This window comes from Platalea leucorodia (assembly GCF_965183815.1).
Source record: "Platalea leucorodia genome assembly, chromosome: 26".
Classification (NCBI taxonomy): domain Eukaryota; kingdom Metazoa; phylum Chordata; class Aves; order Pelecaniformes; family Threskiornithidae; genus Platalea; species Platalea leucorodia.
Window position 1 is genome coordinate 1,729,471 of NC_138848.1, and position 25,947 is coordinate 1,755,417.

At 56.6% G+C, this 25,947-nt stretch overlaps 2 protein-coding genes across 2 annotated transcripts; both read right to left on the reverse strand.

Annotated features, from left to right (window-relative positions):
* Positions 1-6,236: 6,236 nt before the first annotated feature.
* LOC309600885 (adenylate cyclase type 10-like) lies at positions 6,237-11,455 on the reverse strand (the record flags this gene model as incomplete). Its single annotated transcript, XM_082333512.1, has 8 exons — positions 6,237-8,028; positions 8,691-8,869; positions 9,028-9,141; positions 9,535-9,757; positions 10,251-10,302; positions 10,540-10,878; positions 11,002-11,255; positions 11,307-11,455. The coding sequence occupies 8 exons, from the start codon at positions 11,453-11,455 to the stop codon at positions 7,845-7,847; spliced, it is 1,494 nt and encodes a 497-aa protein (XP_082189638.1). The 3' UTR covers positions 6,237-7,844.
* Positions 11,456-11,556: 101 nt separating this feature from the next.
* Positions 11,557-24,300, reverse strand: LOC309600886 (adenylate cyclase type 10-like; the record flags this gene model as incomplete). The annotated part of the gene is made up of 18 exons (XM_082333513.1): positions 24,235-24,300; positions 23,554-23,592; positions 22,780-22,923; positions 21,820-22,025; positions 21,289-21,382; positions 20,884-20,972; positions 20,121-20,312; positions 19,885-20,006; positions 19,312-19,388; positions 18,820-19,009; positions 17,807-17,859; positions 16,619-16,772; positions 15,721-15,913; positions 15,079-15,165; positions 14,411-14,694; positions 13,654-13,790; positions 12,665-12,790; positions 11,557-11,822 (listed from the first exon to the last, which is right to left on the reverse strand). The coding sequence occupies exons 2-18, from the start codon at positions 23,588-23,590 to the stop codon at positions 11,557-11,559; spliced, it is 2,451 nt and encodes an 816-aa protein (XP_082189639.1). The 5' UTR covers positions 23,591-23,592; positions 24,235-24,300.
* Positions 24,301-25,947: the final 1,647 nt, after the last annotated feature.

Below are 25,947 nucleotides of genomic sequence, written 5' to 3' on the forward strand. Positions count from 1 at the left end.
TCGTGGGGATGAAGGCTGATGACTCTTCTTCGTCACCGCTGGCAACCCCTTGTTCTTGCGCAGACTCAGTTGCTCCTTGACTCTTGTCCAAACTGCAGGGTCGGTTTCAGCTGGTTTTCAAGACAAGTTGCTGTTCTGATCAGGAACTGTCCTTTGCTGAGAGATTGCAATCCTTTTGTACAATAGGTAAACTTTTGTAGTTACACTCTAAAGCCCCTTTTCAGTCCCCCCTTTTCTATATAGTTAGTAAATTCTTTTACTATAGCTTATTTTTAATAGACTGTTTCTTTATGTAGCATCTTCTCAAAATATTTGTTAGATTCTAGTTTTCGTCGAAGTTGGTTCTTTTTCCTTTCGCTGTAGGAATCCCCTGTGCTCTGAAAATGCCACCAAGCACACCGAAGTATCACACACAGGGCCATAGACAGAATAGTCGCAACTCTAATAGTCGCAATAAACAATTGGTTTAACCGTGCCAAGTTTGGTAACCAAGGTGTTAGTGTTCCTATTAAGTCACTAAATCCCCAAGATGTGTTATCTTGGGCCGCTTCATGCAAGAGTTTGGGTTTTTCCCAAATTTGAGATAAATCCTATTTAATCCTCTTGGTTAACATAGGTACAGCAATGTTCACCGAGAACCGTATACAATCCTCCTTCTTTAGTAAAAAGCAAATCCAGCCCTAGCCTGTTTTGAAGTGTTACTTGTCTTAAGGAAGAAATTTCTTTCTGTAGAGCCGTGAGCGCATCAGCTGTAGCATTACTGATCATTTCCATTGTAGCTGAAATGTTAACTAAGGCCTTTTCTCATTCACTAACTCCTAACCATGGAAGAAACCACCTCGCAAAGCTATGAAACCTGGTTGGCCTCGTTATTAAAGGGTTCATTTTTCTCTTGATTGGATGGGTTACAGGTTTCATATAGGTGCGTAATAGGCCAAGCGTGCGTAAACTGGTTACGTCCTGTGCAATCGTAACGTTAGGAACTATGGTCCCTACAGCACATTGGCCCTTCCACCCTAAAGGCAATCCCTTATATCCCCACTTCCCACAGATCCAATACCATCCCTGACCTACAGGAGTCGGCCAGCCTTTGGGGATACTGCTGGCGTTTTTCCGAGTCTGCTTGCTATCCCACATATTTGCACCTCCATACTTGATGTAACTAGTGCAATTGGAGTAGGCCCCAACAAAATTCCACAATGTCTGTCTGTGCTCTTCCCTCCCGTGTTCTGGGTGGTGTTTTCTAGGTAGCACCTCTGGACACAAGGTACTCCTTCCGTCTCGTTCCAGAGTAGGCTTAAATCTCTCTGCCATTCGAGATTCCTTTTTGGTATCTCTGCATGCTCGGAGAGGGATATATTGTCAAAGGCATTAGCTATCTCTGAAAAATTGGGGAAAATGATAGCGACCACGGGGTGGCCATGTCTTGCGTTTGTGGGCAAGTGTGAGCAAATCCAGCAGTCAGACCAATTTATGGTGCTAGCAATTTTGTCACGTAGCTGCAAAAAGGTATTACTCTCTCATGCCCCCAGTCTTCCTATTAGGCTTACAATCAGCGTCGTGACAAGGTAAGCTTTCCTTGCTGTACTTGCCGTGAGGTAAGGAGCACCTGGAAAGATCCTTCCCACCGTGGTTCTTTCTGCAAAAGACCTCATATAGACATAATCTCCAGGTTGGATATTATGTACAGGTCCATCCAAACATCTACTCCGAGTCCCGACCACATGTTCCTCAACTTTGTTGAGTTGTTTGCTTAATGCTGCCATGTAAGAGGTTATAATTTCATCCCCAGCCTGTGCGGCCATCCCTTTCTGTATTCCATGGGGTCGTCCACGTAAGATTTCAAAGGGCTCGGTTCTTCCTTTGCTCTTGGCCTAGTTCGTATGCGCAAGAGAGCCAAAGGGAGAGACTGAGGCCAAGCAAATTATTCTCCTGTCCCAATTTCACCGTCTGCTCTTTGATTAAGCGGTTCATTTTTCTACTTGGCCTCTCGACTGCGGGCGATATGGGGTGTGAAGCTGCCGATCTATACGCAAATGGCGGCTAACTTGTTGTACTACCTTTGAGATAAAATGTGGTCCTCTGTCAGAGGATACGGTTGCTGGAACCCCAAAACGTGGTATTATCTCTTGCAGTAATAGTCTAGTTACCTCCCGAGCCTTGGCTGTCCTGGTAGGGAATGCTTCTGGCCAACCTGAAAAAGTGTCAGTTAATACTAGCAAATACCTGTAACCCCCTTCTCTGGGGAGTTTCGAGAAATCTATCTGCCAATTTTGACCTGGAACATTTCCTTTGCTGATATTGCCAAATTTCACATGGTTTTCTACTTCTGGGTTGTTCTTTAAGCATACTTCACTTCTGTTAACTACAGTCTTTAGAGTCCGATATAAATGTCTAGCTACAATTTGAGAGTTGTATAAGGCTTCAGTTCCCCGGTGAGTTTTGTTGTGCTCTGTTTTTATAAGTTACCATAATATGCTAAAGAGAACTATTATTCTGGTCTCTTTCAACAGTGCCCATCCTGATGGGCTGATTTCAGCTCCTAAGTTAGGGACCAGCTTCTGATCCTTTTCATCATATTCGATGGTTTCAGGTAGTGGCAAAGATTTTTCAGGATTTATACTTAATACCTCCCCTTGTTCCACAGCTCGCCTTGCCTCCTAATCGGCCAATTTATTTCCCACTTCCCTGTCAATGTTACCTTTCTGATGTCCTTTGCAGTGCATAATTGCCACTGCTGATGGAAGTTGTACGGCATAAATCAGATCAGCATGTTTTATACCTTTCCCTTGAGCAGTCAAGAGTCCTCATTCCTTCCAAATTGCTCCATGGGCGTGGACTACACCAAAGGCGTATTTTGAATCCGTCCATTTACTCGCAGCCCTTCGGCCAGCTCCAACGCTCTCGCTAGGGCAGTTATTTCAGCTCGCTGTGCAGATGTGCCCTTAGGGAGTGACTTTGCTTCCACCAGTCGGTCTGTGGTGGTTCCAGCATAGCCTGCCATTCCAGCTCCATTCTTTACGAAACTGCTCCCATCAGTGTACCACCTTCGGTCGGCTTCCTCCAGTGGCTCCTCCTCCAAGTCTGGTCTGCTCGCATATAGAGTCTCAATAGTTTCTATACAATCATGCACGACAGTCTCCATTTCCTGCTTATCGCTTAAAAAGGAAGCAGGGTTGATAACTGTAGATGTGTCTATATCATCCTGTTCCATCAAAACTGCTTGATAGTTCAAGACTCTTGATGTGGAAAGCCAGTGTCCCCCTTTTTGTTCTAAAACGGAGGTTACACAATCATCCTTTGTCCCAAAGTGAATTTTCAAGTTTCTTGGATAGTCAAAACAACGGTGGCCACTGCCCGAAGGCATCCCGGCCATCTTTTGCTTACTTCATCCAATTGGTTAAAGACGTATGCTACAGCTCGTTTATAAGGACCCAGCTTCTGGGCCAGAATTCCCAGAGCCACCCCTTGCCTTTACATCTCGGAGGTCCAAAGCTGGAGCCTTCATTAGCTCCAATTTCGGTTCCTTGCAACCATAATCAGCACCAACCTGTCATTCCCAGAAAGGTCCGAGGCTCTTTTACCATGGTCGGTCCTGGAGCCCTGCAGATAGCTTCCTTTCGGTCGTTGCCGAGCTGTCTTTGTCCCTTAGAAATCACGAATCCCAGGTACATCACTTCCTTCTTCAGGATTTGGGCTTTCTGTAATGAGACTCGATAACCACTTAGTCCCAGAAAATTCAACAAGCTCGCAGTCCGTTCCTTACACTTTTCAGCCTTTTCTGTGGTTATTAAGACATCATCCACATATTGCAAAAGAATCCCATTTCCTGGGGGCCTCTCCCAGGTCTCCAGTTCCTTAGCTAATTGATGTCTAATAATGGTAGGGCTCTTTTTAAATCCTTGGCGCAGCACTGTCCAGGTCAGTTGGGTTTTTCATCCTGTATCGGGGTTTTCCCATTCAAAGGCAAATAAATTGTGGCTTTCTGGAGCCAAGGTAAGGCAAAAGAATGCATCCTTTAAATCTAACACAGTAAACCATTCATAGGTTTCTTTTAAACCAGTCAGCAGAGTACATGGGTTTGCCACTACCGGATACAAATCGTCACCTATTTGTTTTGTAGCCCGCAAATCTTGCGCCAATCGATAAGTTTTGCCATCAGGCTTTTTGACGGGCAGAATGGGAGTGTTATATTCTGAAGAGCATTCAATTAATAGTCCAAATGTTATAAACTCTTCTATAATACTTTTTACCCCTCGCCTATCTTCCAATTTCAAGGGGTATTGCTTTAACCAAACTTAACATTCCAATGTGATTTTCATCTGGTATTTTAAATTCAATTTCCCCATTTCTATATTTTATTTCGGGATTTAGTTGTTCTAATAGGTCCCTCCCCAGTAATGGTCTAGGAGCCTCAGGCAGGTAGAGAAGTTTGTGAATCCCCACACTCTTCCCAATTCTAAATTTTAATGGTCTCAAGAAAAAGCCTTTTCAACCTGCCCAGCGTTCCCACATCATTAACATTCTGTTTAACAAGGTTTGAGTCAATGCAGAGAATGTGGCACCTGTGTCTATTAAAAATTCGACAGGTTTCTCTTCTTTCCCTAGCTGAACTTTTACCAAGGGTCCCGCGAGGGAGGATTCCCCTGGTCCCCGGCAATCGTTCTCTTGTACTTCTTGCCACAGTCTTCAAACTACGTCTCTGCTGGGTCATGCTTTTTCCAGTGTCTGAACCCTTTACAATAAGCACATTGCTTATATCTCAAACTACCCCTTCCTCTACTGTTCCGTCCTCTCCCTGTTTGCCCAGTTCCTCCTGGTTGCATTCTTTCCAAATTTTGCTGAGCTAACGCAGCCGCTATCTCCTTTCCCAGTTTCCTTCTGTCCTCCCCCTCCCCATTCCGATATACTCGCCACGCTTCCTCCAGCGACTTTCTAAATTCCTTATATCTGGTTTCTGAAGTTTCTTTCTGATATCGTTAGTGGATTGTCCCAAAACCAGATACACCAACTGCTGTGTGGCAGCTTCTGACTCCAGTTCCATAGTAATAAATCTTCTCACAGCAGCCCGTAAGCGATCTAAAAAGCTCCGTGGGCGTTTCAGTCTGCCCCTGCTTGATAGCATCCAGAGCAGACCAGTTAACTGCCTTTGGGCTACGTGAGCTCGGGCCGCCTTTAACACAAGCTGCTGCTCAGTTTCAGTCATAGCATCTAAGATAAGATCCACATCTTTCCAATCCGGGGCCAAATTCTTAGTAATCCACTCAAACCTTTGCACAACCCCACTTGGGTCCTCCCTGTACCCCTTAACTGCATCCTTCCACTTCTGCACACCACCCATCTGGAAAGGCACTTTTCTTCCGCCTCTCTGGGTTTCCCTTTCACCTTCAAACACCTCTGTCCAATGCTACGTGCTGAACAACACCGCTTCACCTTCTCTAACTCTTTCTGATTTTCCTTTTCCAAAGCCAACACCATGGGATCTTGGGGAGCAAAATTAAAACCACAATCTTTCTGCCACTCAGGGTAATTTCGGAGGGTGAAAAACATACCTGCATACAGAGCTTGGTCCCATTTTCCCTCTCTCCTTAAAAATAACAGGAGTTGCAGCAAGACATTATGCTTCATCATCTAATTTATACAATGGCCATCACTGATTACAATACTTAATTAGAGTTTATTTATTCACATTTCCTCCCGGAGGACCCCCATGTCCTTCCAGCGATATAAAATACAACCAATGGAGATTTCTTTGGTATCTTTTTACTTTGCTGGGACCCTCCCATTTTATCGGTCCCAGTTCTCTCCTGTATTCCCACAGTATCTTAACAGTTAGTTCCACGGTCCACACTTTACCACTTAGAGGGTTACAGAGTTACTGTTTTACATCCTTACAACCTTTTTCTTTCGCTTCGTCCGTCTCCGGCCGTTTCCCTCGCGGGACAACGAAACCGCGGATCAGGACCCCGCACTCACTTCACAGCGATGCTGTGTCTCAAACACACGTACAGACAAATTTTCATACAATACATACATATAATATGTGCAATAGCCGGGTAAATGAATTATCGCTCCAGTTGATATCCCTTCAGCAGCTGCAAAGATTTAAAGAATTTTTGGTGAGAGGTCCGCTTACCCTTCTCCTGCTTCTTATACAGTCATTAGCAGGTCCATCCTGGCTCCCGATACCAGGATGCAGCGGTGACCTCAGATTTGCTCGATCTACCCCCAAGATCGCTAGCGGCCGCTCTAACGCTCAGCAAATCTCCTTGGCCACTCTATCGGCCAGCAAATTTCTTTGGCCGCTCTATCGGCCAGGGTACCCTCCTCCCCTACGGGGACTGTGCTGCACGCCAGACGTCTCTGTGCGGTTTACCAGCAGCCCCGGCCAAGCGTACGACTTACTGGCCCTTCTCGTTAAACATACCGTTTAATCCGCGGCTTCAGGAGGTTGTTGTCTGCTCCGCGGGGAGCGGCTGGCAGCGGAGGCTCCTCCGAGGAAGGTGCTCGGGGCGCGCCCAGGAGCGTCCGCTCCGCAGTCGAGACTCGCCTGCCTGGCTCGCCAAACGGACGTGCGGAAACAGACTCCACAGCCCGTAAGGCTGTAAAGTAGGTATGTTTATTCCGCGCTGGGCAGCACGGGGGGTCATCCCGCCAAAGTCGTGTGCGCCCACGTGGTGGCTTGTCCCGGATTTATACGACAAAGTGTTACATGTACATAAGGTTTCCCAATACGCCTACACATATGCATGGCCTGTCCCCGCTTTGTATTAAAATTCGCCCCCAGAGGTCGTTTCCATAAACCCCTCCCAACTGCGCTTGCGCGGTGCCTCCTGGTGGGGGTCGCGGGGGGTCGTGGGGATGAAGGCTGATGACTCTTCCTCCTCACCGCTGGTAACCCCTTGTTCTTGCGCAGACTCAGTTGCTCCTTGACTCTTGTCCAAACTGCAGGGTCGGTTTCAGCTGGTTTTCAAGACAAGTTGCTGTTCTGATCAGGAACTGTCCTTCGCTGAGAGATTGCAAGACTTCAATCCTTTTGTACAATAGGTAAACTTTTGTAGTTACACTCTAAAGCCCCTTTGGTTAAGCCCCTTTTCACAGCGAGCAGCTGTGTGGGGCTTAGTTGCCGGCTGGCGTTAAACCACGACAGAAGCGCAGAAGACAACCTCCAGATGCAAACCTTTCTCCTGCCAAAGCCCTTGGTAGGCAGCTGGAGGGGACGAACCCAAGGAATTCTTCCGCCAGAAGGAGCGCGGCCAGCTGGAAGGGCAGAGGAGCAGACGTACGACCTGCCTGCGTGCTGTGTCCCCACATTCTTCCCCAGTCTCTGCGGCGCTGCTTATAGACCATAATTGCTTGCAGAGTTTTGGCACTGACACGGGGGCAACGCTAGGCACAAGGGTGTGTTGTTTCACGCCCCCCGATGAGCTCAGTCAAGGCAAAACCTTTGGAGATACCTGCCCAAAGTCCCCTGGGCGTCTGGGGCGTTTCCTGTCACCCTGGCCTTATTAAACAGGTTTCTCCTCCCCTTTAGCTGGGGAAAGGTGGGGAGCAGCAGTAGGCGGCTGACCGTACGTGGGTGGTGAGGAACAAGAGCAACAGAGAGGGCTAGGCTTTGAGAGGGTCTCTGGCTTTAATGTGACCTCCAATCAGCAGCGTCTTCAATCACGACTCTGCACCAGGGCCTGCGAGAGAGCTGTAGGCATCACAGCTGGAGCCACGGTAGCCCTCAACAGAAAGAAGACGACAGCGTGTCTTTTCGTGCCTCAGAAAGAAAGGCCCGACAAGAAAGGTCTTCCAAAAGGAGATGTTTAATGAGAGAACTTCATTTCCCCCCTTCTGTTCTAACGCTGTCTGTGGTGGGAGTCTGCCGCCTGATAGGCGTCCGCTGCCCTGTCCGTGTTGGCCTTCATGCGCGCTGCCAGGCGGGAGAACGTCCGTCCGCTGGAAGTGCCCTCCAGGCTGAAGAGGTGCTCCAGTAAGGAAAGGCAGCAGCTCTGCCGCAGCAGCCAGGCGAGCCTCTTCCTCCTGCCACACAAGAGAAACGGCTGGGCCCCGAGGCACCGGACACCTGGCCCGGAGGCAGGGCGGCCGATCAGCCAGGAGACACCTCCCTGGAAGAAAGGGAGTTGCTGGAGCGAGGGCTGCTGGAGCGGAAGGGGGCAAACAAAGAAGTGCTGCTGGGGGAAGCTGACCGCTCGAGGGGGCGTCTACAGCGCCGGGGGGGCACCAAGCAAAGCCGGGAACCGGCAGGAAAAGGGGCATCGCCCTCGGAGCTTCCTCACCCTCACACCTCCCCTCCACCTACTGCTCCTTCCCCATGTCCTGCTCCTGCCTCCAGACCCCCTGCCCCTCTTCAGCCTCTGCTCCCTGCTTACAGCTCTCTCTTCCCAGCCACCCCCAGCCCCCTGCCGCAGCCAACACCTGCCGGCAGACGCATCCCCAGCTGCAAGCTGCTTTTTGCCCAAGGGCGTGCTTTGTTCCCATGACTGCGCAGGGAGGGAGGGAGGGAGTGTGGGGCTCTGCAGTTCCCTGTTCTACCCGCACATGGCTCCTTAATGCCTCCGTCCGGCGAAGGCCTATGCGTCCGGTTAGGCGCGGCCTCAGGTCCAGGCAGGTCTGGGCCCGGACGCCTGCGACCGGGCAGGACATGGCTCTTCCTCCCCTGAGCTCTCAGTTCTGCTTCTCACCGGGCCTCCTGCGGAAGGGAGGATGCTCTTCTGGCAGCAAAGGCGGCACACGGCAACTTTTCCACCTGAGACTTGACAAAGGCTCCAACGGAGGTCCGGGGGAACTGCCTTCTGAGCAGGCGCAAAGCCTCCCTGATCATTTTCTTTGCCAGCTTCGCGTGTCCCATACGACAGCAGACCTGCACGGGGAAAGGGAAGCATCCCGATGTGGACGAGTTGCCCAAGAGCCTGCAGGAATCCGCCAGTGGCGGGAGAGGCCGGGGATATCCCCTGCAACCGGGGAAGACATCCAGCCCTGTCCCCCAGGAGATCCCTCCAGACCTCCCCGTCTCTTTACCTCCCCTTTGAGACTGAAGAAGGTGGCCTCTTCAAAGCAGGCTGTCCCATTCCCATCCGCTTTCTTCTCTAGTGAGTTCCTCAGGACCTCCGCTTCATTCAGCTTCAGCAGGGCCTTGCGCAAGCACACAGAGAGCAGGTGAGCGTGGGCGCAGAGCCCGTGGCCAGCCTCGTCCTCCCCCGTTGCCTCTGGCATCTGTCTTAAGAGGGCCTGTTTCTGCCCCTGCTGATGCCCACCCAGACGCAGTCCCGCTGGCTCAGAGCACAGGCACCAGGGATCCTTTTGCCCGCCTCCCTGCTAACGCCCCTGGTGCTAAGGGCACGGTGCCCTGTGTCTCTTACTGCACAAGAGGCAAACCAGAGGCAAAAGTCAGGGTCCGACCCCAGCGGTTCCCTTCCAAGGCCCTGCGAAGGCACGCCCTATTGCAACGGGGAAGTTGTCCTGCCCAGAGCCAGGCGCCTGAGAGGACTCCACGCGCAGCGGGTGCTGGCAAGCAGGGCAACTCACCATGTAGCTGTTGGAGACGTGCAGGTAGGCAGCCGCACACTCCAGAAGGTAGTAGAAGGCTCTGGCAGCGTCGCCCATTGCCATGTAGTGGCGAGCCAAAGGCACAAGCACCGATTCCACGATGGCTTTGCATTCACACGAGCGCGCGCCGCTGTGCTGCCCCTTGGTCTTGCTGGGCAGCTCAGCTGTCTGTTCGCTCTTTGCCAGAAACCACCCTGCCGCACTAGTCAGGGGCCAGTGCCCAGGGGAAGAAGAGAGCAAAGAAGACACGGCCGTCACTTGTACTGCTCTTTCTCCCCCCAGAGACGGCATCAAAAGCCCTTTGTTCAAAGCAGAGCACGAGGCCACGGGCAGGCGTGACTCCTACGGGTGCTTTGTAGGTAGGGAGAAAAAGACAAGCTGGGCTTTCTGTCACCTCCCACAGGCAAACCACCCGAGTCCCTGGGGTGGCTTTTGCCCTGCACATTTTGCAGCGCTGCTCTAGGAACTGGGAAGCAAGGGCTGCTCCAGTGGAGTGTGACGACCGCTCTGAGCCCACGGGCTGCCTCGAGCACTCCCTCCTCTCCATGGCCATCTCCTCCCAGCTCCCACCCCACAGAAAGCCTCTTCCCTAAGCTAGGCTCACAACCGGCAGCCAAATGCCAGCGCGTCCTTTGTCTCCTCTGGAGACCCTCAGCTCACTGGCTTCAAAAAGAATCAAAACCTTGTCCGCTCACCCAACATCCTCCTCCGGGAAAGCCTGCTGCTGCTGCAGAGCATCTGCAGCACCTGCAAAGAAAACGGGGGGCTAGAGACCTCCTCGCCTACCCTGGGCTAAGAGCTGCTCTCCCTTTCCCAGCAGGCTCGCAAGGAGCCTTGCAAGGGTCCCGACGCACTGAGGAAAGACTGTAGCGGTCGTCCTCACCGCCGGGGCTCATCCCTAGCAGATCTACTCCCACCCGATGCCCAGCACACACCCCTGGGCTCCTGGAGGGCCCGGGCTGCGGAGCATGGCGCGCAGCATACCCTCAGTGGCGCGGGTCCTGTCCCTCTTCAGCCGTTCTCCTGCCAGCACCAAGGCCTCCCAGCTGCGTGAGTCGCCCTGGTCAGCAGGGCCCTGACAGCTCCCTCCGTCCTGGGGGCTGGTGGCGGCGAAGCGGTGGAAGGCAACAAAGTCCCCTTGGCTGCAGCTCTTGCACTTGTGCGCGTGCTGCTCCAGGAAGGCGGCACACTTGCGGTGCAAGACCACCCGCTGTTTCTCGGGCCACAGCTCGTAGGCAGCCTCCCGCAGCAGCGGGACACAGAAGGCCAGGACGCCAGACTGCTGCTCCGCGGTCTTCTTGCTGGGAGAGGGCCTCTCTGCACCTGCAAGGCAAAGGGCCTTTGCATCAGCCAGGGCTGGGGCCACGGCTCAGGGCCGTCCCAGCCGGGGCACCAAAGTCGTGCCTTGGTGCGCATCCTTGGCAGCGAAGCAGCGCTGCTGCATACCGAGCCTTGCAGCGTGGGGCGAAAGGGCCCGGCTGGCCTTGCTGATGGTAGCACCGCCCTGGGACACAGCGCTCAGCTGCGCTCCAGGCGGGACCTGGGGACGTCGCCACCAGCCGAAGGAGGCCTCGGCTAGCGCTTTCTCCCCGCTCTTGGCAAGGCAGCCCCCGGCCTCCTGAGCTTCCCCTCCCTGCGCCACAGGGGAATCCAAGCTGAATAAGAGCCTGTCGAAGGCCTTGGGGCACTCTGGAGGGCATCTTTGATCCGGATGCGGCAGGCGGCTGGGAGAGGATGACAGGGATCCCTACGCCCTCCCGTGCCTGCGCTGCGAGCAGCGCTTGGAGGCAGGGGAGCAGGGGCACTTGGGACGGCTGGTGGGAACTTCCCTCCAGCGCAAAGCGAGTGTGCTTTGAGATTGACTTGGAAGATCTTTGAACAACCCGTCCCCAACAGCCATGCCTGCCTGAGCTCTGCCTACCCAGCAGCAAGGGGGACGCGCACCGTGCCCTGGGGAGCCCCGCCAGGACACAGCTGGGAGCTGCCTTGTCCGCCTTACTGCTACCACTTACTGCTCTCCGCCTCCGGGGAGGTGGCTGGCCCCGTGGGAGGATCCTGGACACCTCCTGGCACCTCTGGGTTTTTCAGCCACTTCAGGATGTTGTCGTGCACCAGCATGTCCAACAAGCAATTCATCTTGTGCCTGAAGCCCGTGGGCAGGATGTGCGACAGCAGCTGGGTGGTAAACACTGGCCCGATGACAGCTGCAAACTTCAGAAGCATCCGCTTCAGCGGCTTTATCTGGTCCAGCTGAGCCAGCACAATCTCTGTCAAAAAGAAGCAACGCGTCTCTCTCTTGCCTCTTCCCCATGCTGAGGCTGGAGTGGCTGGAACGGTTCCGCACATGACACGGGCTAGACTTTGGCCTCCTCTCCTCGGGACCGCGCCTGCTGGGCAATCGCAGCCCGGGGCAGGCGTCTTCAAAACGGCTCCGCTCCTGGTGGAATCGCAGGCCAGGGGAAAAGCGAGACGCTCAAACAAACACTCCCCCACCAAGGGTGAGGAGGGCAGGATCCAGCAGGCACCTGCATCCCGTGCCGTGCCCTACCAGATCTGGAGTAGGTTTTTGCCCAAGACTGCACGCAGGGAACAGAGAACTTTCCCCCCCTCAGAGGGGGACTCAGAGCTCCCCACAACGGATATCTTAAGTATTCCTTTCTTTCCGAGCCAACCCACAGCAAAAAAAAGGGATTTGGTTAGGATGAAGTGCCTTGAGTCCAGCGTTAGCTGGGGAGCTTCCCAACAGAACAGGGAGGTAGAAGCCACGTTCCAAGTTGAATCAGAGGCAAGGCAAAGACTTTTCCCAGCAAAGGCTTTGTTTCTCTGAGGAAAGGGAGTCATTTTAGTGTTGCACCAATAACCCTTTCCCTCCTGCCTGCTGCTGGAGAGCAGCCAGCAGGCTCACAGCTGGTCCGCAGCCAGGAGGGGAAAACGGCTGCCCGCAGCCCCAAGCCTGTTTCTGGTGGGACCGGAGCCACCTTCCCAGCAGAGCCCCCAGGCTGAGAGGGTGACTCTGCAGCACCCAGATGCCCAGCCTCCCTCTAGCTGATGCCCCGGGAAGGGGCCCCGGCACAGCCGCCAGCCGGCAAAGCGGCGCTCGGCCCCTCACCTTTCAAGGTGGCAGGCAGCACGGTGTTCTCCAGGTTCACGTCTGGTCTGACGACGCAGACCCTGCCCTCGTTCCCCGCGCCGGAGCTCGAGGCTGCTGCGAGGGCTGAAGCCTCGGCCGCAGAAGCTGGGTGGAGCAAGAGAGCACAAATAAGGCAATTTGCAAAGTGACTTGCAGCTTGCAAACCTTTCAAAACGCACCCGAGATGGGACAGGTCCCACCTTGCGTGGTCCAGTGCGGGCGCATGGACCTGCCTGCGCTGAACGTGGCCATTAAGCAGAGCAAAACAGTTCCCAGTGCGAGCGCCTCTTTGCGTAGCCCTCCCAAAGGCGTTCTGCCTTCAGACCCGCTTTCCCAAAGAGTCCTTCGGTCACAGCTTCCAGACTTCCCGGGGGGCGACGGAGCGCCCCGGGACAGAAAGCAGCAGCATTGCTGCCTTTGACAGCGCTACCTCCACGCCCAGGGAAATTGCTGGTGATAATGCAAAAGGTAGCGTCCGTCCTGGCTCTTCCCCAGGCCACGGCGCTCCGGCTGGCACTGCTCTCTCGGTGGCGTTACCGCTGCTTTCTTCCATGACCAGCACCCTTGTGGGGATTTATGGCTTTGGATTCAAGTTTCCCGGGCCTGTCCCTCACCTCAAGCTGGGATTTGTTCTCAAGTGAGCTGGCGTTTGGCCAAGGTTACTTGCGTGCCCATTAGAATGCTTAAGACATACCAGGAACACGTGCGCTCTGGAACCATTTCCCCTGTGTTTTAGCCCCCCAGCCCCCACCCCAAGAATTCAGGCCCCTCCGAGCCACCACAACTCGCTAGTCCCCGCTTTGGCTGTCCCAACAGCAAGGCTTGCAGGAGCCCACGCCTCCGCCACACCAAGTTCTGCACTGCTGCAAGAGCCGACTCTGCCAACATCCACGGGGGAACAACGGGGCAAGACCGTGCTGCGGACAACGCGCCACAGCAACTCGCTAGTCAGCAGCAAAGATGCTTACTGATCAGGCTCTCCCAGTTGTCCTCTGCTTTTACACCCCGCCTCCGGGTGCGGAACAAGAGCATGTCGTTGCAACGAAGCCAGCGCAGCAGCTCCTCGCAGTAATAGGGGATCCCCGAGCTTCTTTGGATCAGGAACCTGGACAGGAGTAGATCCGGCAGCGAGCAGCACAAGGAAAGTAAGGCGCAACACAGTTCAGGTGGGCGGCGAGGCACTCGAGCCTAACAGGGCAGCCAGCATCTTCGTCACAGCTACACCTCACTTTTGAAAGGGACGGTTCTCCCACTGGCTTGGGCTTTTTGGCCCCCGTGAACCTCCAGCCTTCGCTGAAGTCCACGGGAGAAGCATTGCGCACGATGCCCAAAGCACAGAGCAGCGAGCCCTGCCTTTCCTCTCCTCAGGAGCCTAGCTCCTCCCTGGCAGCAGGCCGGACCTCTGGCCCGGCGAATCTCCCCCACAGCCTGGCCACCCAGACCAAGGCCTTTTCACAGCCCGGCCACGCTTGGGTTCGAGACTCTTCCTCCCTTCCTCCCTCCCTGTGCAAGAGCGAAGGGCTGACAGCTCCCACGCGCTGTGAATAGGGGATTGCCCGCTCTCAGCTCACACCTGCCAGGGCGAGGCGTAACAAGCAGCCCACGGCCGCTGCTCGCTAGAGCCAGCCATGCTTCTAGCGGCCCGGCGCTCCCTCTCCTGGGGGGTTGATTCCCTCCCATGGTCTGCATAGGTTCAAGCCCTCTGGAAGAGCTCCTCGAACTTACCTCGCTAGATCCCTGGCGATGCTGACCACTCCAAGGGCCTGGCAGACCTTCTGCACCACAGCGGAAGGTTTCAGCTCGTCCAGATGAAGATAGGCGATTTCCTGGGATGTTGCGTTGCCTGCTGCGGCTTTGCAAAAGCTCTCCATTCTCACGCAGCCTGGAGCTAAGCTCATGACCATGAAGTGGGAGACATTTTGGAGCGCACGTGACATGAGAGACCAGGAGGCAGGGTCGATGAAATGGGCGTTGTCGATGACAAATATGCCAAATTCTCCTCCAATGACCTGAAAAAAGCAGGTTGTTCTGAGGGGAAGCCGGTGGATTCTCACGGGTCTTCCAGGGGAGGAGATTTAGCCTCTGTCTCTTGAGAGGATGCTCGGAGGTCTCTCCCCAACCACTTCCCTGCTCAGAAGCTTACCGACTCTTAATTTCTTTGAGACTTGAAGGTCACACCTAGCATCACTTGCCCTGCACAAGGAGGGAGCTTGGGCAAGGGAACGCAGAAGACATCGTTCCTCCTTTCCAGGGCCACTTTCCAGGAAGAAAATTATTGGGTGTGTTTTTCCCGGCGGCTCACACTGCTGTGGTACAGAGCCCAGAGGCAGCAGGGCTGTTGTCCTTCTCTGACCCAGGAGGAAGGAAGGAAGGAAGGAAGGCGAAACGCTCACCTTCTCAAGCACCTTCACCCACGTCGAGCACAGTTCTGCTTTTCTTTGCATTTCACACATCTCGCGAACCTTGTCTGAAACGGGAAACTGGCCAGAAAAGCAGCAGAGTCAGGGAGCAACATCACGCCGGGGCTAGGCACACCTACCCGCCAAGCAAGGGCGCCGAGCAAACCGCCACTGCTGGCCTCGGCACCTTAACTCTCCCCAACAGAGGTGCAAGGAGCCCCACTGGGGCCTTCACCTAGAGCCTAAAGCAGAGGCCCTCTGCTGAGGGTGTCTGGCAGAGCTGGGGCTTGGGGGTGGCCTCAAGAGCTGCTTCTCTGGCTGCGGGAATCTTGGGCTGGCTGGAGCAGACCACTCGCACACCGGTGACCTCAGCACGAGGTCAGCAACAGCCTCTCTCCAATGCCACTTCCAGGGTGCTGAACAAGGCAGCGGGCACTGCCGCATGCAGCGCGGGACATGAACTCGGCACAGAAAGCGAGCCCCCCGGGCCCGGCAACGGGAAACGTGTGCTATGACCCCTGCGACTCCCACCCCCGAGCTAAGGCACTCCTCCCAGCAGCGTGCCCACACGACGTCAGACCCAGAAAAGCTGAGGAGAAGGCCTTCTCCAGAGCCAGAGAGGCCTCTCGCTCTCACCTGGACAAGGAAACTGTCGTTGAGGAGGCAATAGCTGCTCTCTTCGATTGCCCCTCGGAGCTCTGTCCGCAGCACGCGCTGCTTGTCGCTGCAGTTTTCACAGTCCTGGAGGCCCAGGGCCCTGGCCACCAGCGTAGAGACGGCAGAGAAGGACTGCCTGACGTTGACCTCTAGCAGCTCCATGGCAACCACCCTGCCGTGCAAAAGCAAAAGGGACTGAGATCCCCAACAGCCCAAGCCTTCTGGACAAAACGGGTGGAGATGTCCTTGGCGGGGGCTCTTCTGCCACCCATCCCAAGGTGCTTCCCAGAGAAGGCCAAGCTTCTCACTCCTCGTACGAGAAAGGGCACAGAGGGGCACTTGCTGCCAAGGCACTGGGAGAGTCGGGTCGAGAGCCCGTGTCTCCGCAGCGCCGGCCCAGCTCTCGCTACGTCCCCGCTGCAGAGGAACTGACGGGGCTAAGAGGCAAGGATGGAGCGAGTGGTGAGTTTGCCTTTGGGCTCCAGACCTCAGCAGTCTGCCTGCCAGACCGCAGGAAGGCTTTTCTGCCCCAGCGCTCCTCCTGGGAAACAGGCAGAGGCAAGCAGGGCTTCTGAGACAGGCCACTGTGCTGTCTGTTGGGTCTGGAGTCGGATGAAAAGCCCTGAGCTTGGGCACTTTCCTTCCAGCTGTGCCCAGCCCAGAGGTGAGGAGGAAAGGCCATGGCTCAAGAAGCCACCGCCAGCTCCCCGAAGAGCTGGCAGAGCACACGGGAGCTCCTAGGGAGTGTCTCCAGGAGGCTTTTTGGGGAGGCTGCAGTCCAAGGGCCAGGCGCACCGGCAGAGGAGCGGGAGCGTTCCATGGCTGTCAGGGGACGGGCAGGGGCAGTGTCCCAAAGCTACACATTCAAAACCCGTACGTGTGGCCAGCAGCCTGGCCTAAATAGGCCAGTTCAGTAAGTAAGTGGCTCTTCCCGGAGCCCATCGTGCCCTCAAATGCCAGGATGTGCCTTTGTCCTAAATCCTCATAGGCTTTCAAGCAGCTGACAAAGAGGTCAATCTCCTTCTCCCGACCTGTGAAGACAAACAAGAAAACGAGCTGCTGGGGCGTGCCGACAAGCAAAGAGTCGCCCCTCGTGCTGGCACCCTCCACCGCAGCTTCCCTCCCCGCCACCACAGCCGCCAGCCTGCCTACACCCAGGCCTCCTTCCCGCCCGCTCATCCCAGCTTTTGTACCTCTGCCTTCCTGGGAGCGGCAGCGGGACCCCCTGCCCGCCTGCCCCACGGCACACCTCCCGTGCCCTCTTCCCCGCCTGCCCCCCTCCCAAAGGCCCAGAGATTCAGCCGGCCCCGTGCAACTCCCCACAGTGATCCAGCACCAGACTGGAAGGGATGCTTTGAGTCGCTGCAGGCAGCTGCGTCCCAAACGGACTCAAAGCATCTCCTCACCGCACCATGAGCCACAGAGCACTTCCCAGTAGCTAAGGCAGCGTCTTCAGGCCTGGACTGGTTTGGGCTGGGCTAGAGTTAATTTTCTTTGGTAATAGCTCGTGTGGTGCTATGTTTTGGACGGCTGACCAAACATCGGTGGGGCTAACACAACGATGTTTTAGTTATTGCAGAAGAGCGCTTGCGCAGCGTCAAGGCCTTTTCCGTTTCTCACGCCGCCCCGCCAGCGCGCAGGCTGGGGGTGCGCAAGAAGCTGGGAGGGGGCACAGCCGCGACCGCTGACCCCGACTGCCCAAAGGCCTATTCCACACCATAGGACGCTGTGCTCAGCAAGAAAAGCTGCGGGAAAGAAGGAGGAGGGGGGACGTTCGGAGTTACGGCGTTTGTCTTCCCGAGGCACCGTTACGCGTGATGCTTTCCTGGAAATGGCTGGACACCTGCCTGCCGACGGGAAGCAGGGAACGAACGCCTGAGTCTGCCTTGCGCGCATGCGCAGCTTTTGCTTTACCTACGAAGCTGTCTGTATCTCAGCCCACCAGCGTTAGGGCCGCTGCAGGCAACACCATCCCTGGCAAAAGCTTCTCCCTTCCCAGCGTGGCACTAAAAGTTACCAAGGGGAAGAACCCAGGGTTCAGAAGAGCAAGGCGTTCTCTACCTACCCAGCAAGGGGACGTACTCTGACCTCTCCTTGGTAAGACCCATGCCAAACATGCTAGAAGCAGGGCAAAAGAAAACACAAGTCAATTAGCTGGCAGTCAATTAGTCAAGCAGCCTGGCCTGGAGGGGCAGGGCGTGCTCCTCGGGTACCTGCTTTTCTTTCGAGCAGCGTGTTATTCTCTGCACGCTCCCCCAGCCAAAGTTCAGGCTGCACGCTAGGACAGCTTCAAGCATACCGAAGCCCAACGGCCATGGCGGGACGGGAGAACGTATCGAGAGCCCATCACCAGAGGCCAAACCCAGAGAAACCGGAGACACGCGAAAGAAGCCAGGCCGTGTTGTTGGCTAGCAGACAGCTCTACCTCATTGGCCAACAAAAACAAGTGTCTTGGAAAGAAGGACTTGTGTCCCTGAATGGGTGGGGATGCCAAGCACCCGGCACCTTTGGCTCAAGTCTTCCTGTAGCTTCCAAGAGATGGCAATGTTAACGTTCAAACCGTCATCCAAAGAGGTGGTCAAATCCTGGCTCAGAGGAAGAGCCGGAGACTTCAGCAGGAAGACAGGAGGAAGAGTGGCCCGTTAAGTCCCCGTGTCCCCATGGGAAACTGGACTGGTTGGCCTGTGCCGGAGGTGAGGCACAGGCCATGGACACGGACATGGACAACATGGACTGGCCTAAAACTTCCCGCTCAGAAGCAGCCGGGACAAAAGCCTCCTTGGGCACGTGGTGGAGCAAGCACAGTCAAAAGCCATTTGTACAGAGCCTGCGAGGCCAGGTTGCGTCTACCGAGACAGACGAACCTTCTCCATCCCTGTGGCTTCGCTCCCGCCCTCTCAGCAGCAGGAGACAGCAGGGGAGAGAGGCAAAAAGCCTCCCACGCCAGGGCTTCCGACCGTCTCAGCCAGAGGGAGGGGAGAGCAGCTTGGTCTCTCTCTGCAGGACTCCTCTTTGCAGGCCAAGGCTGCGCCTTTGGTGCCACCGTCCCCTCAGGCAGCCCTCTCAGAGGACCCTCACCTCTCCTTGGTGATCCCCACGTATTGATAGAGAGTGCCAGCATGGCTAACGCCTTTCATCTCTCTCTCCGGCAGCTCCTTGAAGCAGCAAGGGGGCAGCCGAGAGGCGGCGTAGGTCACTGCATCACAGGACACCAGCCCAGGGTAGTGCACCATCATCCGGGCTGCCAAATTCACCTTCTGGCCAATGGCTGGAGACAGAGAGAGGGAGAGCACGTGTTGCTGGACCTGTGCCACCAGCCCTGCGGTGCCCTTCCAGGCCAAGGGCTGCCTCGCCTCCGGCACAGGCCAACCCCGCAACGGGGTCAGCAGAACCCAGGGGAACAACCGGCCACGGAGCCCCTTCTCCCGCCCCGCGCCAGGACCGGCGCTGCCTAGGCCCTTCCTGGCCGGCTGCTGGGCAAGCCCTCTCCCAGCGCGCCTTCCTCTTCCAGACTGCTGTGCTTAAGCAGGCCCACGCCAGCCTCCCGCGCCTCTGACACACGCCTCGTACCTGTGTATTCATGCCTCTGAGGGTGGCCAGTGACTCCGCAGAACACCGTCCCGCTGGTCACCGCAACAGACACCGCCCTGGCACACCGGGAAACAGGGCGGCTTCAGCAGCGCCCCAGGCGCGGTCCGGCCCACCCAGCTTCATCCCTTCCCGCACCTCCCCTCGGCGCTAGCCTGGGCCGCCTGCTGTCCTGCCCTGCCGGCACGGGTCTTGGGGCCATGGAGAGCTCGGGGGCGCAACATACCCATGTTGCAAGGGACAAGGGACGGGGTAGAGCGCACGCAGGAAGTTTTGGACACTGCCCCCGAGGCCACGTTCCCTGAGCTGCGACCTGCAGCAGGCCGCAGCCCTCTCGTGAGCAAAGAGGGAGGGAAGGTGGCGCCCACGATGTCACCACCTGCGGCGACAGAAACTTGACCTCAGGTGGCTGGGCCCTGCCACCTCTCAGGGCACTGCCTCCTGCCTGCCAGGGACAAGGCAGGGCAAGCTAGAAGGCACATCTCTTTCTGGTAAAGGCCCCTTGCACTGTCCCAGGCAGCGTGCACACCCCCGCCCCGCCACACGCTGACTCACTGTATCTCCACGCGCATCGTGGAGCACAAGGCGAAGATCTGAAGAGCGCTCTGTAAGGCGTGAAGGCTCTCACAGGGCAGCTTTACTCCAGGGAGTCCAAACAGACAGAGGAACGTGCAGCCCTGCCAAGGACAGATGCAGCACGCCTTGCTACAATGCCCAAGAGGGAGTCGCTCCCTCTTGCTCGCTGCCCACCCTCTCGGGGCGCGGGGAGGCGATCGCTCCCCCACGCTCACTTTATCAAACAGGAGGACTTTGTTCACTTCAGCCTTGTGAGGACTGAGGATTTCTAGCGTCATCCTGCTGACGTTGTGGAGGATGGTGCACAGATCCACTGCGTTGATATCTGCAGCCAGCTGCAGGTGGACGAAGAGGCTGGTGACTGGCCGTAGCTCAGAGAAGAGGTCCAGCGGCACTCTGTCATCAAGCTGTAAGACAAGAGCACGACAGCTTCGCCATCCTGCTCTCCCGAGGGCTTGCTGCCCACACCAGATACCGAGGAAGAGGAAGAGCAGGCGTACTGGCAAGAGCAGGTACTACCGGAGGAAGGGATAATCCTCCTCCCGGTGCAAATGGCGGGCAGGCTGCCCAGCCTGCGGCAGGCAGATACCGAACCATAACACAAATGACAAAGGAGAGAAAGGCGCTCCAGTGACACCCCATCTTGGGACAGGCATGGACATGAGGGAAGACCCTCAGGGATGCTCTAGGCGCTTCAGGAGAATCTCCCTTTTAGCCCACCGCCACGTCCGCAGCACATCCAGAACCACACCCATGGAAAAGACGGAGCGACGCAAGACCGCCACCCGTCTCTCTCCGAGGACAACGCGCGCAACGGTGCGGCACCGGTGCCCCTCGGCTCCGATTCCCTGCCGTGTCGTCTCAGGGTGCGTTTTCTTTTGTTGGTCTGTTCTCGTGAGAACTCCATCTCTGCCACGCACCCCTTCTTCTGCCCTCCAAAAATGCAGCAGCCCCCCCGCAGCGGTGGCCTGGCCGTACCTTCCTGAGAGCAGCTTCTGGGATGTACTTCATAATCACCTCCTCCGCATCAGGATCAGTGGGCAAGAGAAGAGCAGGACTCGGGGCACCTGAGGAGAGAAAACGCAGGTGATCGCTGGGAGGATGGGACTACGAGGTGTTGGAAAGCAGGGGCCGGCACTGGAAATGGGGCAGAAAGAGTCTTGTGCGTTTGCTCGTGTTGCCACCTCCAGACGCTCCGGGCGGAGCTGTCCCCTGGAAGGAGGCGGCGGCAGCAGCGATGCCCCAGCTCACGCACAGGAGGACCAAAAGCACGAGTGCTGCCCGAAAGGGGGAAGAGGGTGGCGGTGCTTCCTCTCTGGCCCCCGAAGCGGCCAGGCCCCCCCTTCCTCGGCAATCGCAGAACAAGGGGAAGGTTGCACTCACTTTCCTCTTCCGAGGGGCGACTCATTTGGCGGTGTACAAGCTTGCGTAAAGCGTCTTGGCATTCTGACTGAGACATCTGATCCATGCCTGTAACCTGAAGACACACAGAATGAAAGCACTGCCACTGGCCTCCCCGGCAGTCCCAGGGGACAGAGCCTGCCCTCCACCGTCACTGCCCAGGAAAGGGGAGAACAAGCCCACCCGGCGCGATGGGACTGCAGCGCTTCCTCAGAAGCACCGGAGCTGGGCAGGCATCCTCCAAGCATCCCCAGCTGTCAACAACAGCTCCGTGACCCACAGAGGACACTGCTGGTGGGCCCAAAACCCATCCAGTGCCTCCCGACCCCTCACACCAAGCAAGCCCGGCCCACAGTTACCCCCGAGAGGGAAGGACAAGAGCTTCAGCCGCCTGCCCACTTTCACAGCTACAGCTGTGAGCCACATTCAGCTCCTCAGCCTTCTGACACCTCCCTCCTTGGTGGCCAGGTCCGGCTCCTCAGAACGGCTCTAGAGGCCGTCCCATCCACCTACCTTCACAGCTCTTTTGCCTTCAAGACGCTGGGTCCTGAGCCGGCGCTGCACACAGAGCTCCCAGGCGGTGGCTGAGAGGACAACTTCACCTGCATTCGCAAGCTCCTCGGCCTCACGAACTTCAGCCAGGGCCTGGCCATAGATACAGAAGTACTGCCGCCTCCCGTCTCCGGCAATCAGGAGGCTCATGGGCCCTGCGGAGATGCCTGGTGAGAGAGAGAGAGGGAGAAGCACAACTGACACAGGGAACGTTTGGAGCTCTACAGTCCCCAGCATCTCAGCTGTTCAGAAGCTCATCTGAAGCCCAAGCGGGGAGACGGGCGTTGTGGAGGGGGAGGGCTTCCTACTCGGGGGGTACCGACACAGGTCCCTGAAACGGGGGTCTAGAAACGGACAAAGTCGACGTTGACAACGTGTCGCTGAGACGCGAGAGTGCCAGGCGTCTCACCCAGCTGCCCGTCCCAGACGCCCAGCAAACCAGCGGGCTTGAGCACCGCCTGCTCTGTTTACATGCAGGCAGGTCGGAGCTGTCTGCTGGAGACAACACAGCGGCCTGCAAAAGCCCTTCTCACAGCTGTAAGCAAAGCGGGGCCCTTTTGCTCTTTGTCAAAGGCAGGGGAGAATCCAGCAGGGGAAAGGATGCAAAGCTGCCCCAGCTGGAAAAAGGAAAGGCTAACTGCCTCCCCCAGACATCTGCGCTGAAGCAGCCATTCAAAGACCCCAATACTTGATCTGAGCCCCGCTCTGCCTTTAAGCTTCCTCTGCACCTGCAAAGGCACGCAAACCCAGCAGTCCTGGTCTCCCATCCCTGCTCCGACTACAGCTGGCCCCTTGAACGCTGGCAGGAGATGCTTTCCTTTGGCGCTAGCCCCAGCAGGGATCCCCGCGTTCCCTGCCGGTGCGAAGCACCCTGTGGCACGGCAGAGTGCCACGCATCTGCGCCTGGCACAGCACCCGTACCTATCTTCAGCTGGATCTTCAGACCCACGGGCGTGTCGCGACTCCCGTACTTCTTCTGGATCTGCTGGCTACATTGCAGCACCAGGCTGATGGTCTTAGCCAGCTCCTGGAGCGATGTTCTCCACAGCACCAGCACAGCATCCCCTGGGGAAAGCGAGGGGAAGGCAAAGGCTCTGCCGAGACCTGACTCTCCCCGACCTACGCTCAGTGGCAGGGACGGCAGAAACCGCACAACGTGCGGAGGAAGATGGGCTCGTGGGAGGGCAGCGTCCTGGAGGACCACGCCCTGGGCGCCGGGCCACCTCTCCTCTCCCGGGCCAGCCACAGCAGCAGCCAGCCAGCGGCGGTGCCAGCCCCTGCCCCGAGCGCTCCTCTGCAGCTGCGGCACGCCAGGGACTCCTCCTCCCCTCGCGGCCTGGCAGCCCCAGCTCTGCATCACCAGGGCCTCCCTGCCCCTCACTGCCACCCCAACACGCGCCTTGGGCTGCGCTTTCTAGGGGGTCTCCTCCTCTCAGTGCTTCCTTGCCCCCAGGGCCCTGCAGGCGGGGGCAGAGGGAGGGGAGCCACAGCCCTTGCAAAGCCAAACCGCAGGCAGGCCCGGGGCAAAGGGAAGCCTGGGGAAAGGGCGCTGCAGCGGGGGGGGTGTGCGTGGCCAGAAAGCTGGCTCAAGGTGCTGCACAGAGCCTCTTGAGAAGGAGAGCAGAGCAAACGGCCGCCACATCAGTTAAATGCTGCAGATCAGTACGCGTGGGCATCATCGTCCCGAGTACGTACCGGCAAACTTCAAGATGTCTCCTCCAAAACTCAGCATCTCTGTGGACAGAGGGAGGAAAAGGAAGAGTCGTGCGGCCACCTTCTTCCAGAAGCCACAGAGCAAGCCCCTCTGCCTGGAGAGGAGCACCTGGGCGAGGGTGCACCGTGGGGCACAGCTCAGGAAAGCACCACTCCGGCCCGTCTCCCAGGCTCACAGTGGCCCCAGCCCTGGCACCCACACAGCAGGCAGGGAGGCAGGGCCTCGAGATGCCACCAAGTCTCGGAAAGGTGGAGGCTGGAAGGGACCTCTGGGGTCTGTCTGGTCCAACCACGCTGCTCAAGCAGGGCTGCGCGGTGCCAGCTGCCCAGGACGGTGGCTAGATGGCTTTTGAATAGCTCTGAGGAGGGCGACTCCACAATCTCCCTGGGCAACCTGGGCCAGTGCTCAGTCACCCCCACAGTCAAAAAGTGCTTTCTGACGTACGGAGGGACCCTCCTGTGTTGCAGAGCGTGCCCACGGTGTGGCCTCTGCTGCTGACACTGCGCACCACTGGAAAGAGCCTGGCTCTGTCCTCCTTGCACCCTTCCTTCAGCCTTTAGACACATTCCTAAGATCCCCCTGAGCCTTCTCTCCTCTAGGCTAAGCGGTCCCAGCTCTCTGAGCCTTTCCTCGTAGCAGAGATGCTCCAGACCCTTCCTCACCTTTGAGGACTCCCTTGCTTTGCTCTACAAGTGCTGCTGAAGGGGTGGCCACGATGTGCTCACGGTCAGCTCAGAAGGGTCACGATGTCCCCTGTGCTGAGGGGCTCGTGAGGGTCACACACAAACACACACACACATCAGCGCCAGCATCCTCGGGTCGCTTGCGCACTGGCACTTGCCGGATGCCCTCAGCCTGCTGGGGGCCCTAACGCATCACGGAGCCGGGTGTTCACGCCAGAGGCACAGAGGTGGCTGCTGAGAAAGCGGGGAGCAGAAAGGACCTGCGCTGGTCCTGACTCGCCAGGAGACCCTGGCTGCTCTGGCTGTTCCTCTGGGCCACAGAAAGCCCCAGCCCTTCCTCGGAGGCAGGACCAGGCTGCCCAGCATGTCGGCCTCCACCCTCCACGAGCAGCCTCACGGCCCAATGCCAGAGAGTCCGACAGCACGGCCCTTACCCTTCAAAATGTCACACATGTAGTAATTGAGGGTTTGCGCCAGCTCATCAGTGCCTCTCTCTGTGCTGCTCCGCTGGAGGAATTTCTCTGTCAAAGCAGTGAAACCTGTAAAAGGGACACCCAGCAATCACGAAGTGCCCGTGTGGGCCTAAGGACCTGGCAGCCAGTTCCACGCTGTTCTCCAGGATGAACAACTCCAGCTCTTTCAGCCTTTCCTCATAGCAGAGGTCTTCCAGCCCTCTCATCACTTTTGTGGCCTCCTCTGGACCCTCTCCAGCACCTCCAGGTCCTTCCTGTGCTGAAGAAAAGAGCTACCATCCAGAGCTACCTTTCCGTGCCACCGCACAGTTCCACTACTGATGGTGTGCAGGCTCATCCATAAGGAAAATAATACAACCCACCAGCCTAGGAGTCAGACAGGTATGGAGGGAGGGCAAAAGGAAGGAGGAGGCAAGTACGTCAAGGGTGCAGAGAGGATGACGCGTGCTTGTCCAACTTAAAGCCAGCACCTACAGGGAGACCGCTGCCATGGCCTCCATAGAAGGACACAGTCCATTCCACTTCCCACCCACCACCAAGCTCTCTTGTGGTCGCACGATACACTTTTAAGTCCCTTTTAAGTTCTGTGTCTAATAGAAAACACCTGGCTAAGCCTGGGTGCCACCAGAAACACCCCAGCCTTCACTCTAGATTGTCAGCACATCAACATTCAGGGATGAGCACCAGCCACGTCCGTCGCCTTTGGGCATTCCCAAAAGCCAAGCCTGCTGGTGAAGCCCTTCCTCACAGCAGCCGTTCCCCATTGCGGACATCACCCCTCGCAGGAACAGAGGGGAAAGCTCTGGATGACAAAGGCTGTCAGGACGTGCTCCAGCAAGAGAAGACCCGTGCAAGAAGATCCCCGCCACCTAATTGCAAAGAAATAATTCTAGCTCAATGAAACGAGTACCCAAAACAAAACAGAACAGCATCCACCACCCAAACTGTTTCAGTGGGAGTTTTAACTGCCACAGAGCTGCAGGCTGACTGTAGGAATAAATGAGATTGTGTCTTACTTTGACGAGATGCAGCTGTGCCCTTGAGGCTTGTTACAGGTTCGCAGGAATGCAGCTGTGCCCTTGAGGCTTGTTACAGGTTCGCAGGAATGCAGCTGTGCCCTTGAGGCTTGTTACAAACAAGTTTGTGAAACTTAGAGGCAGAAAAATAAGGATGAGATTGGAGACATTCCTGAAAGAGGAATTTGCATGCACCAGCTTGA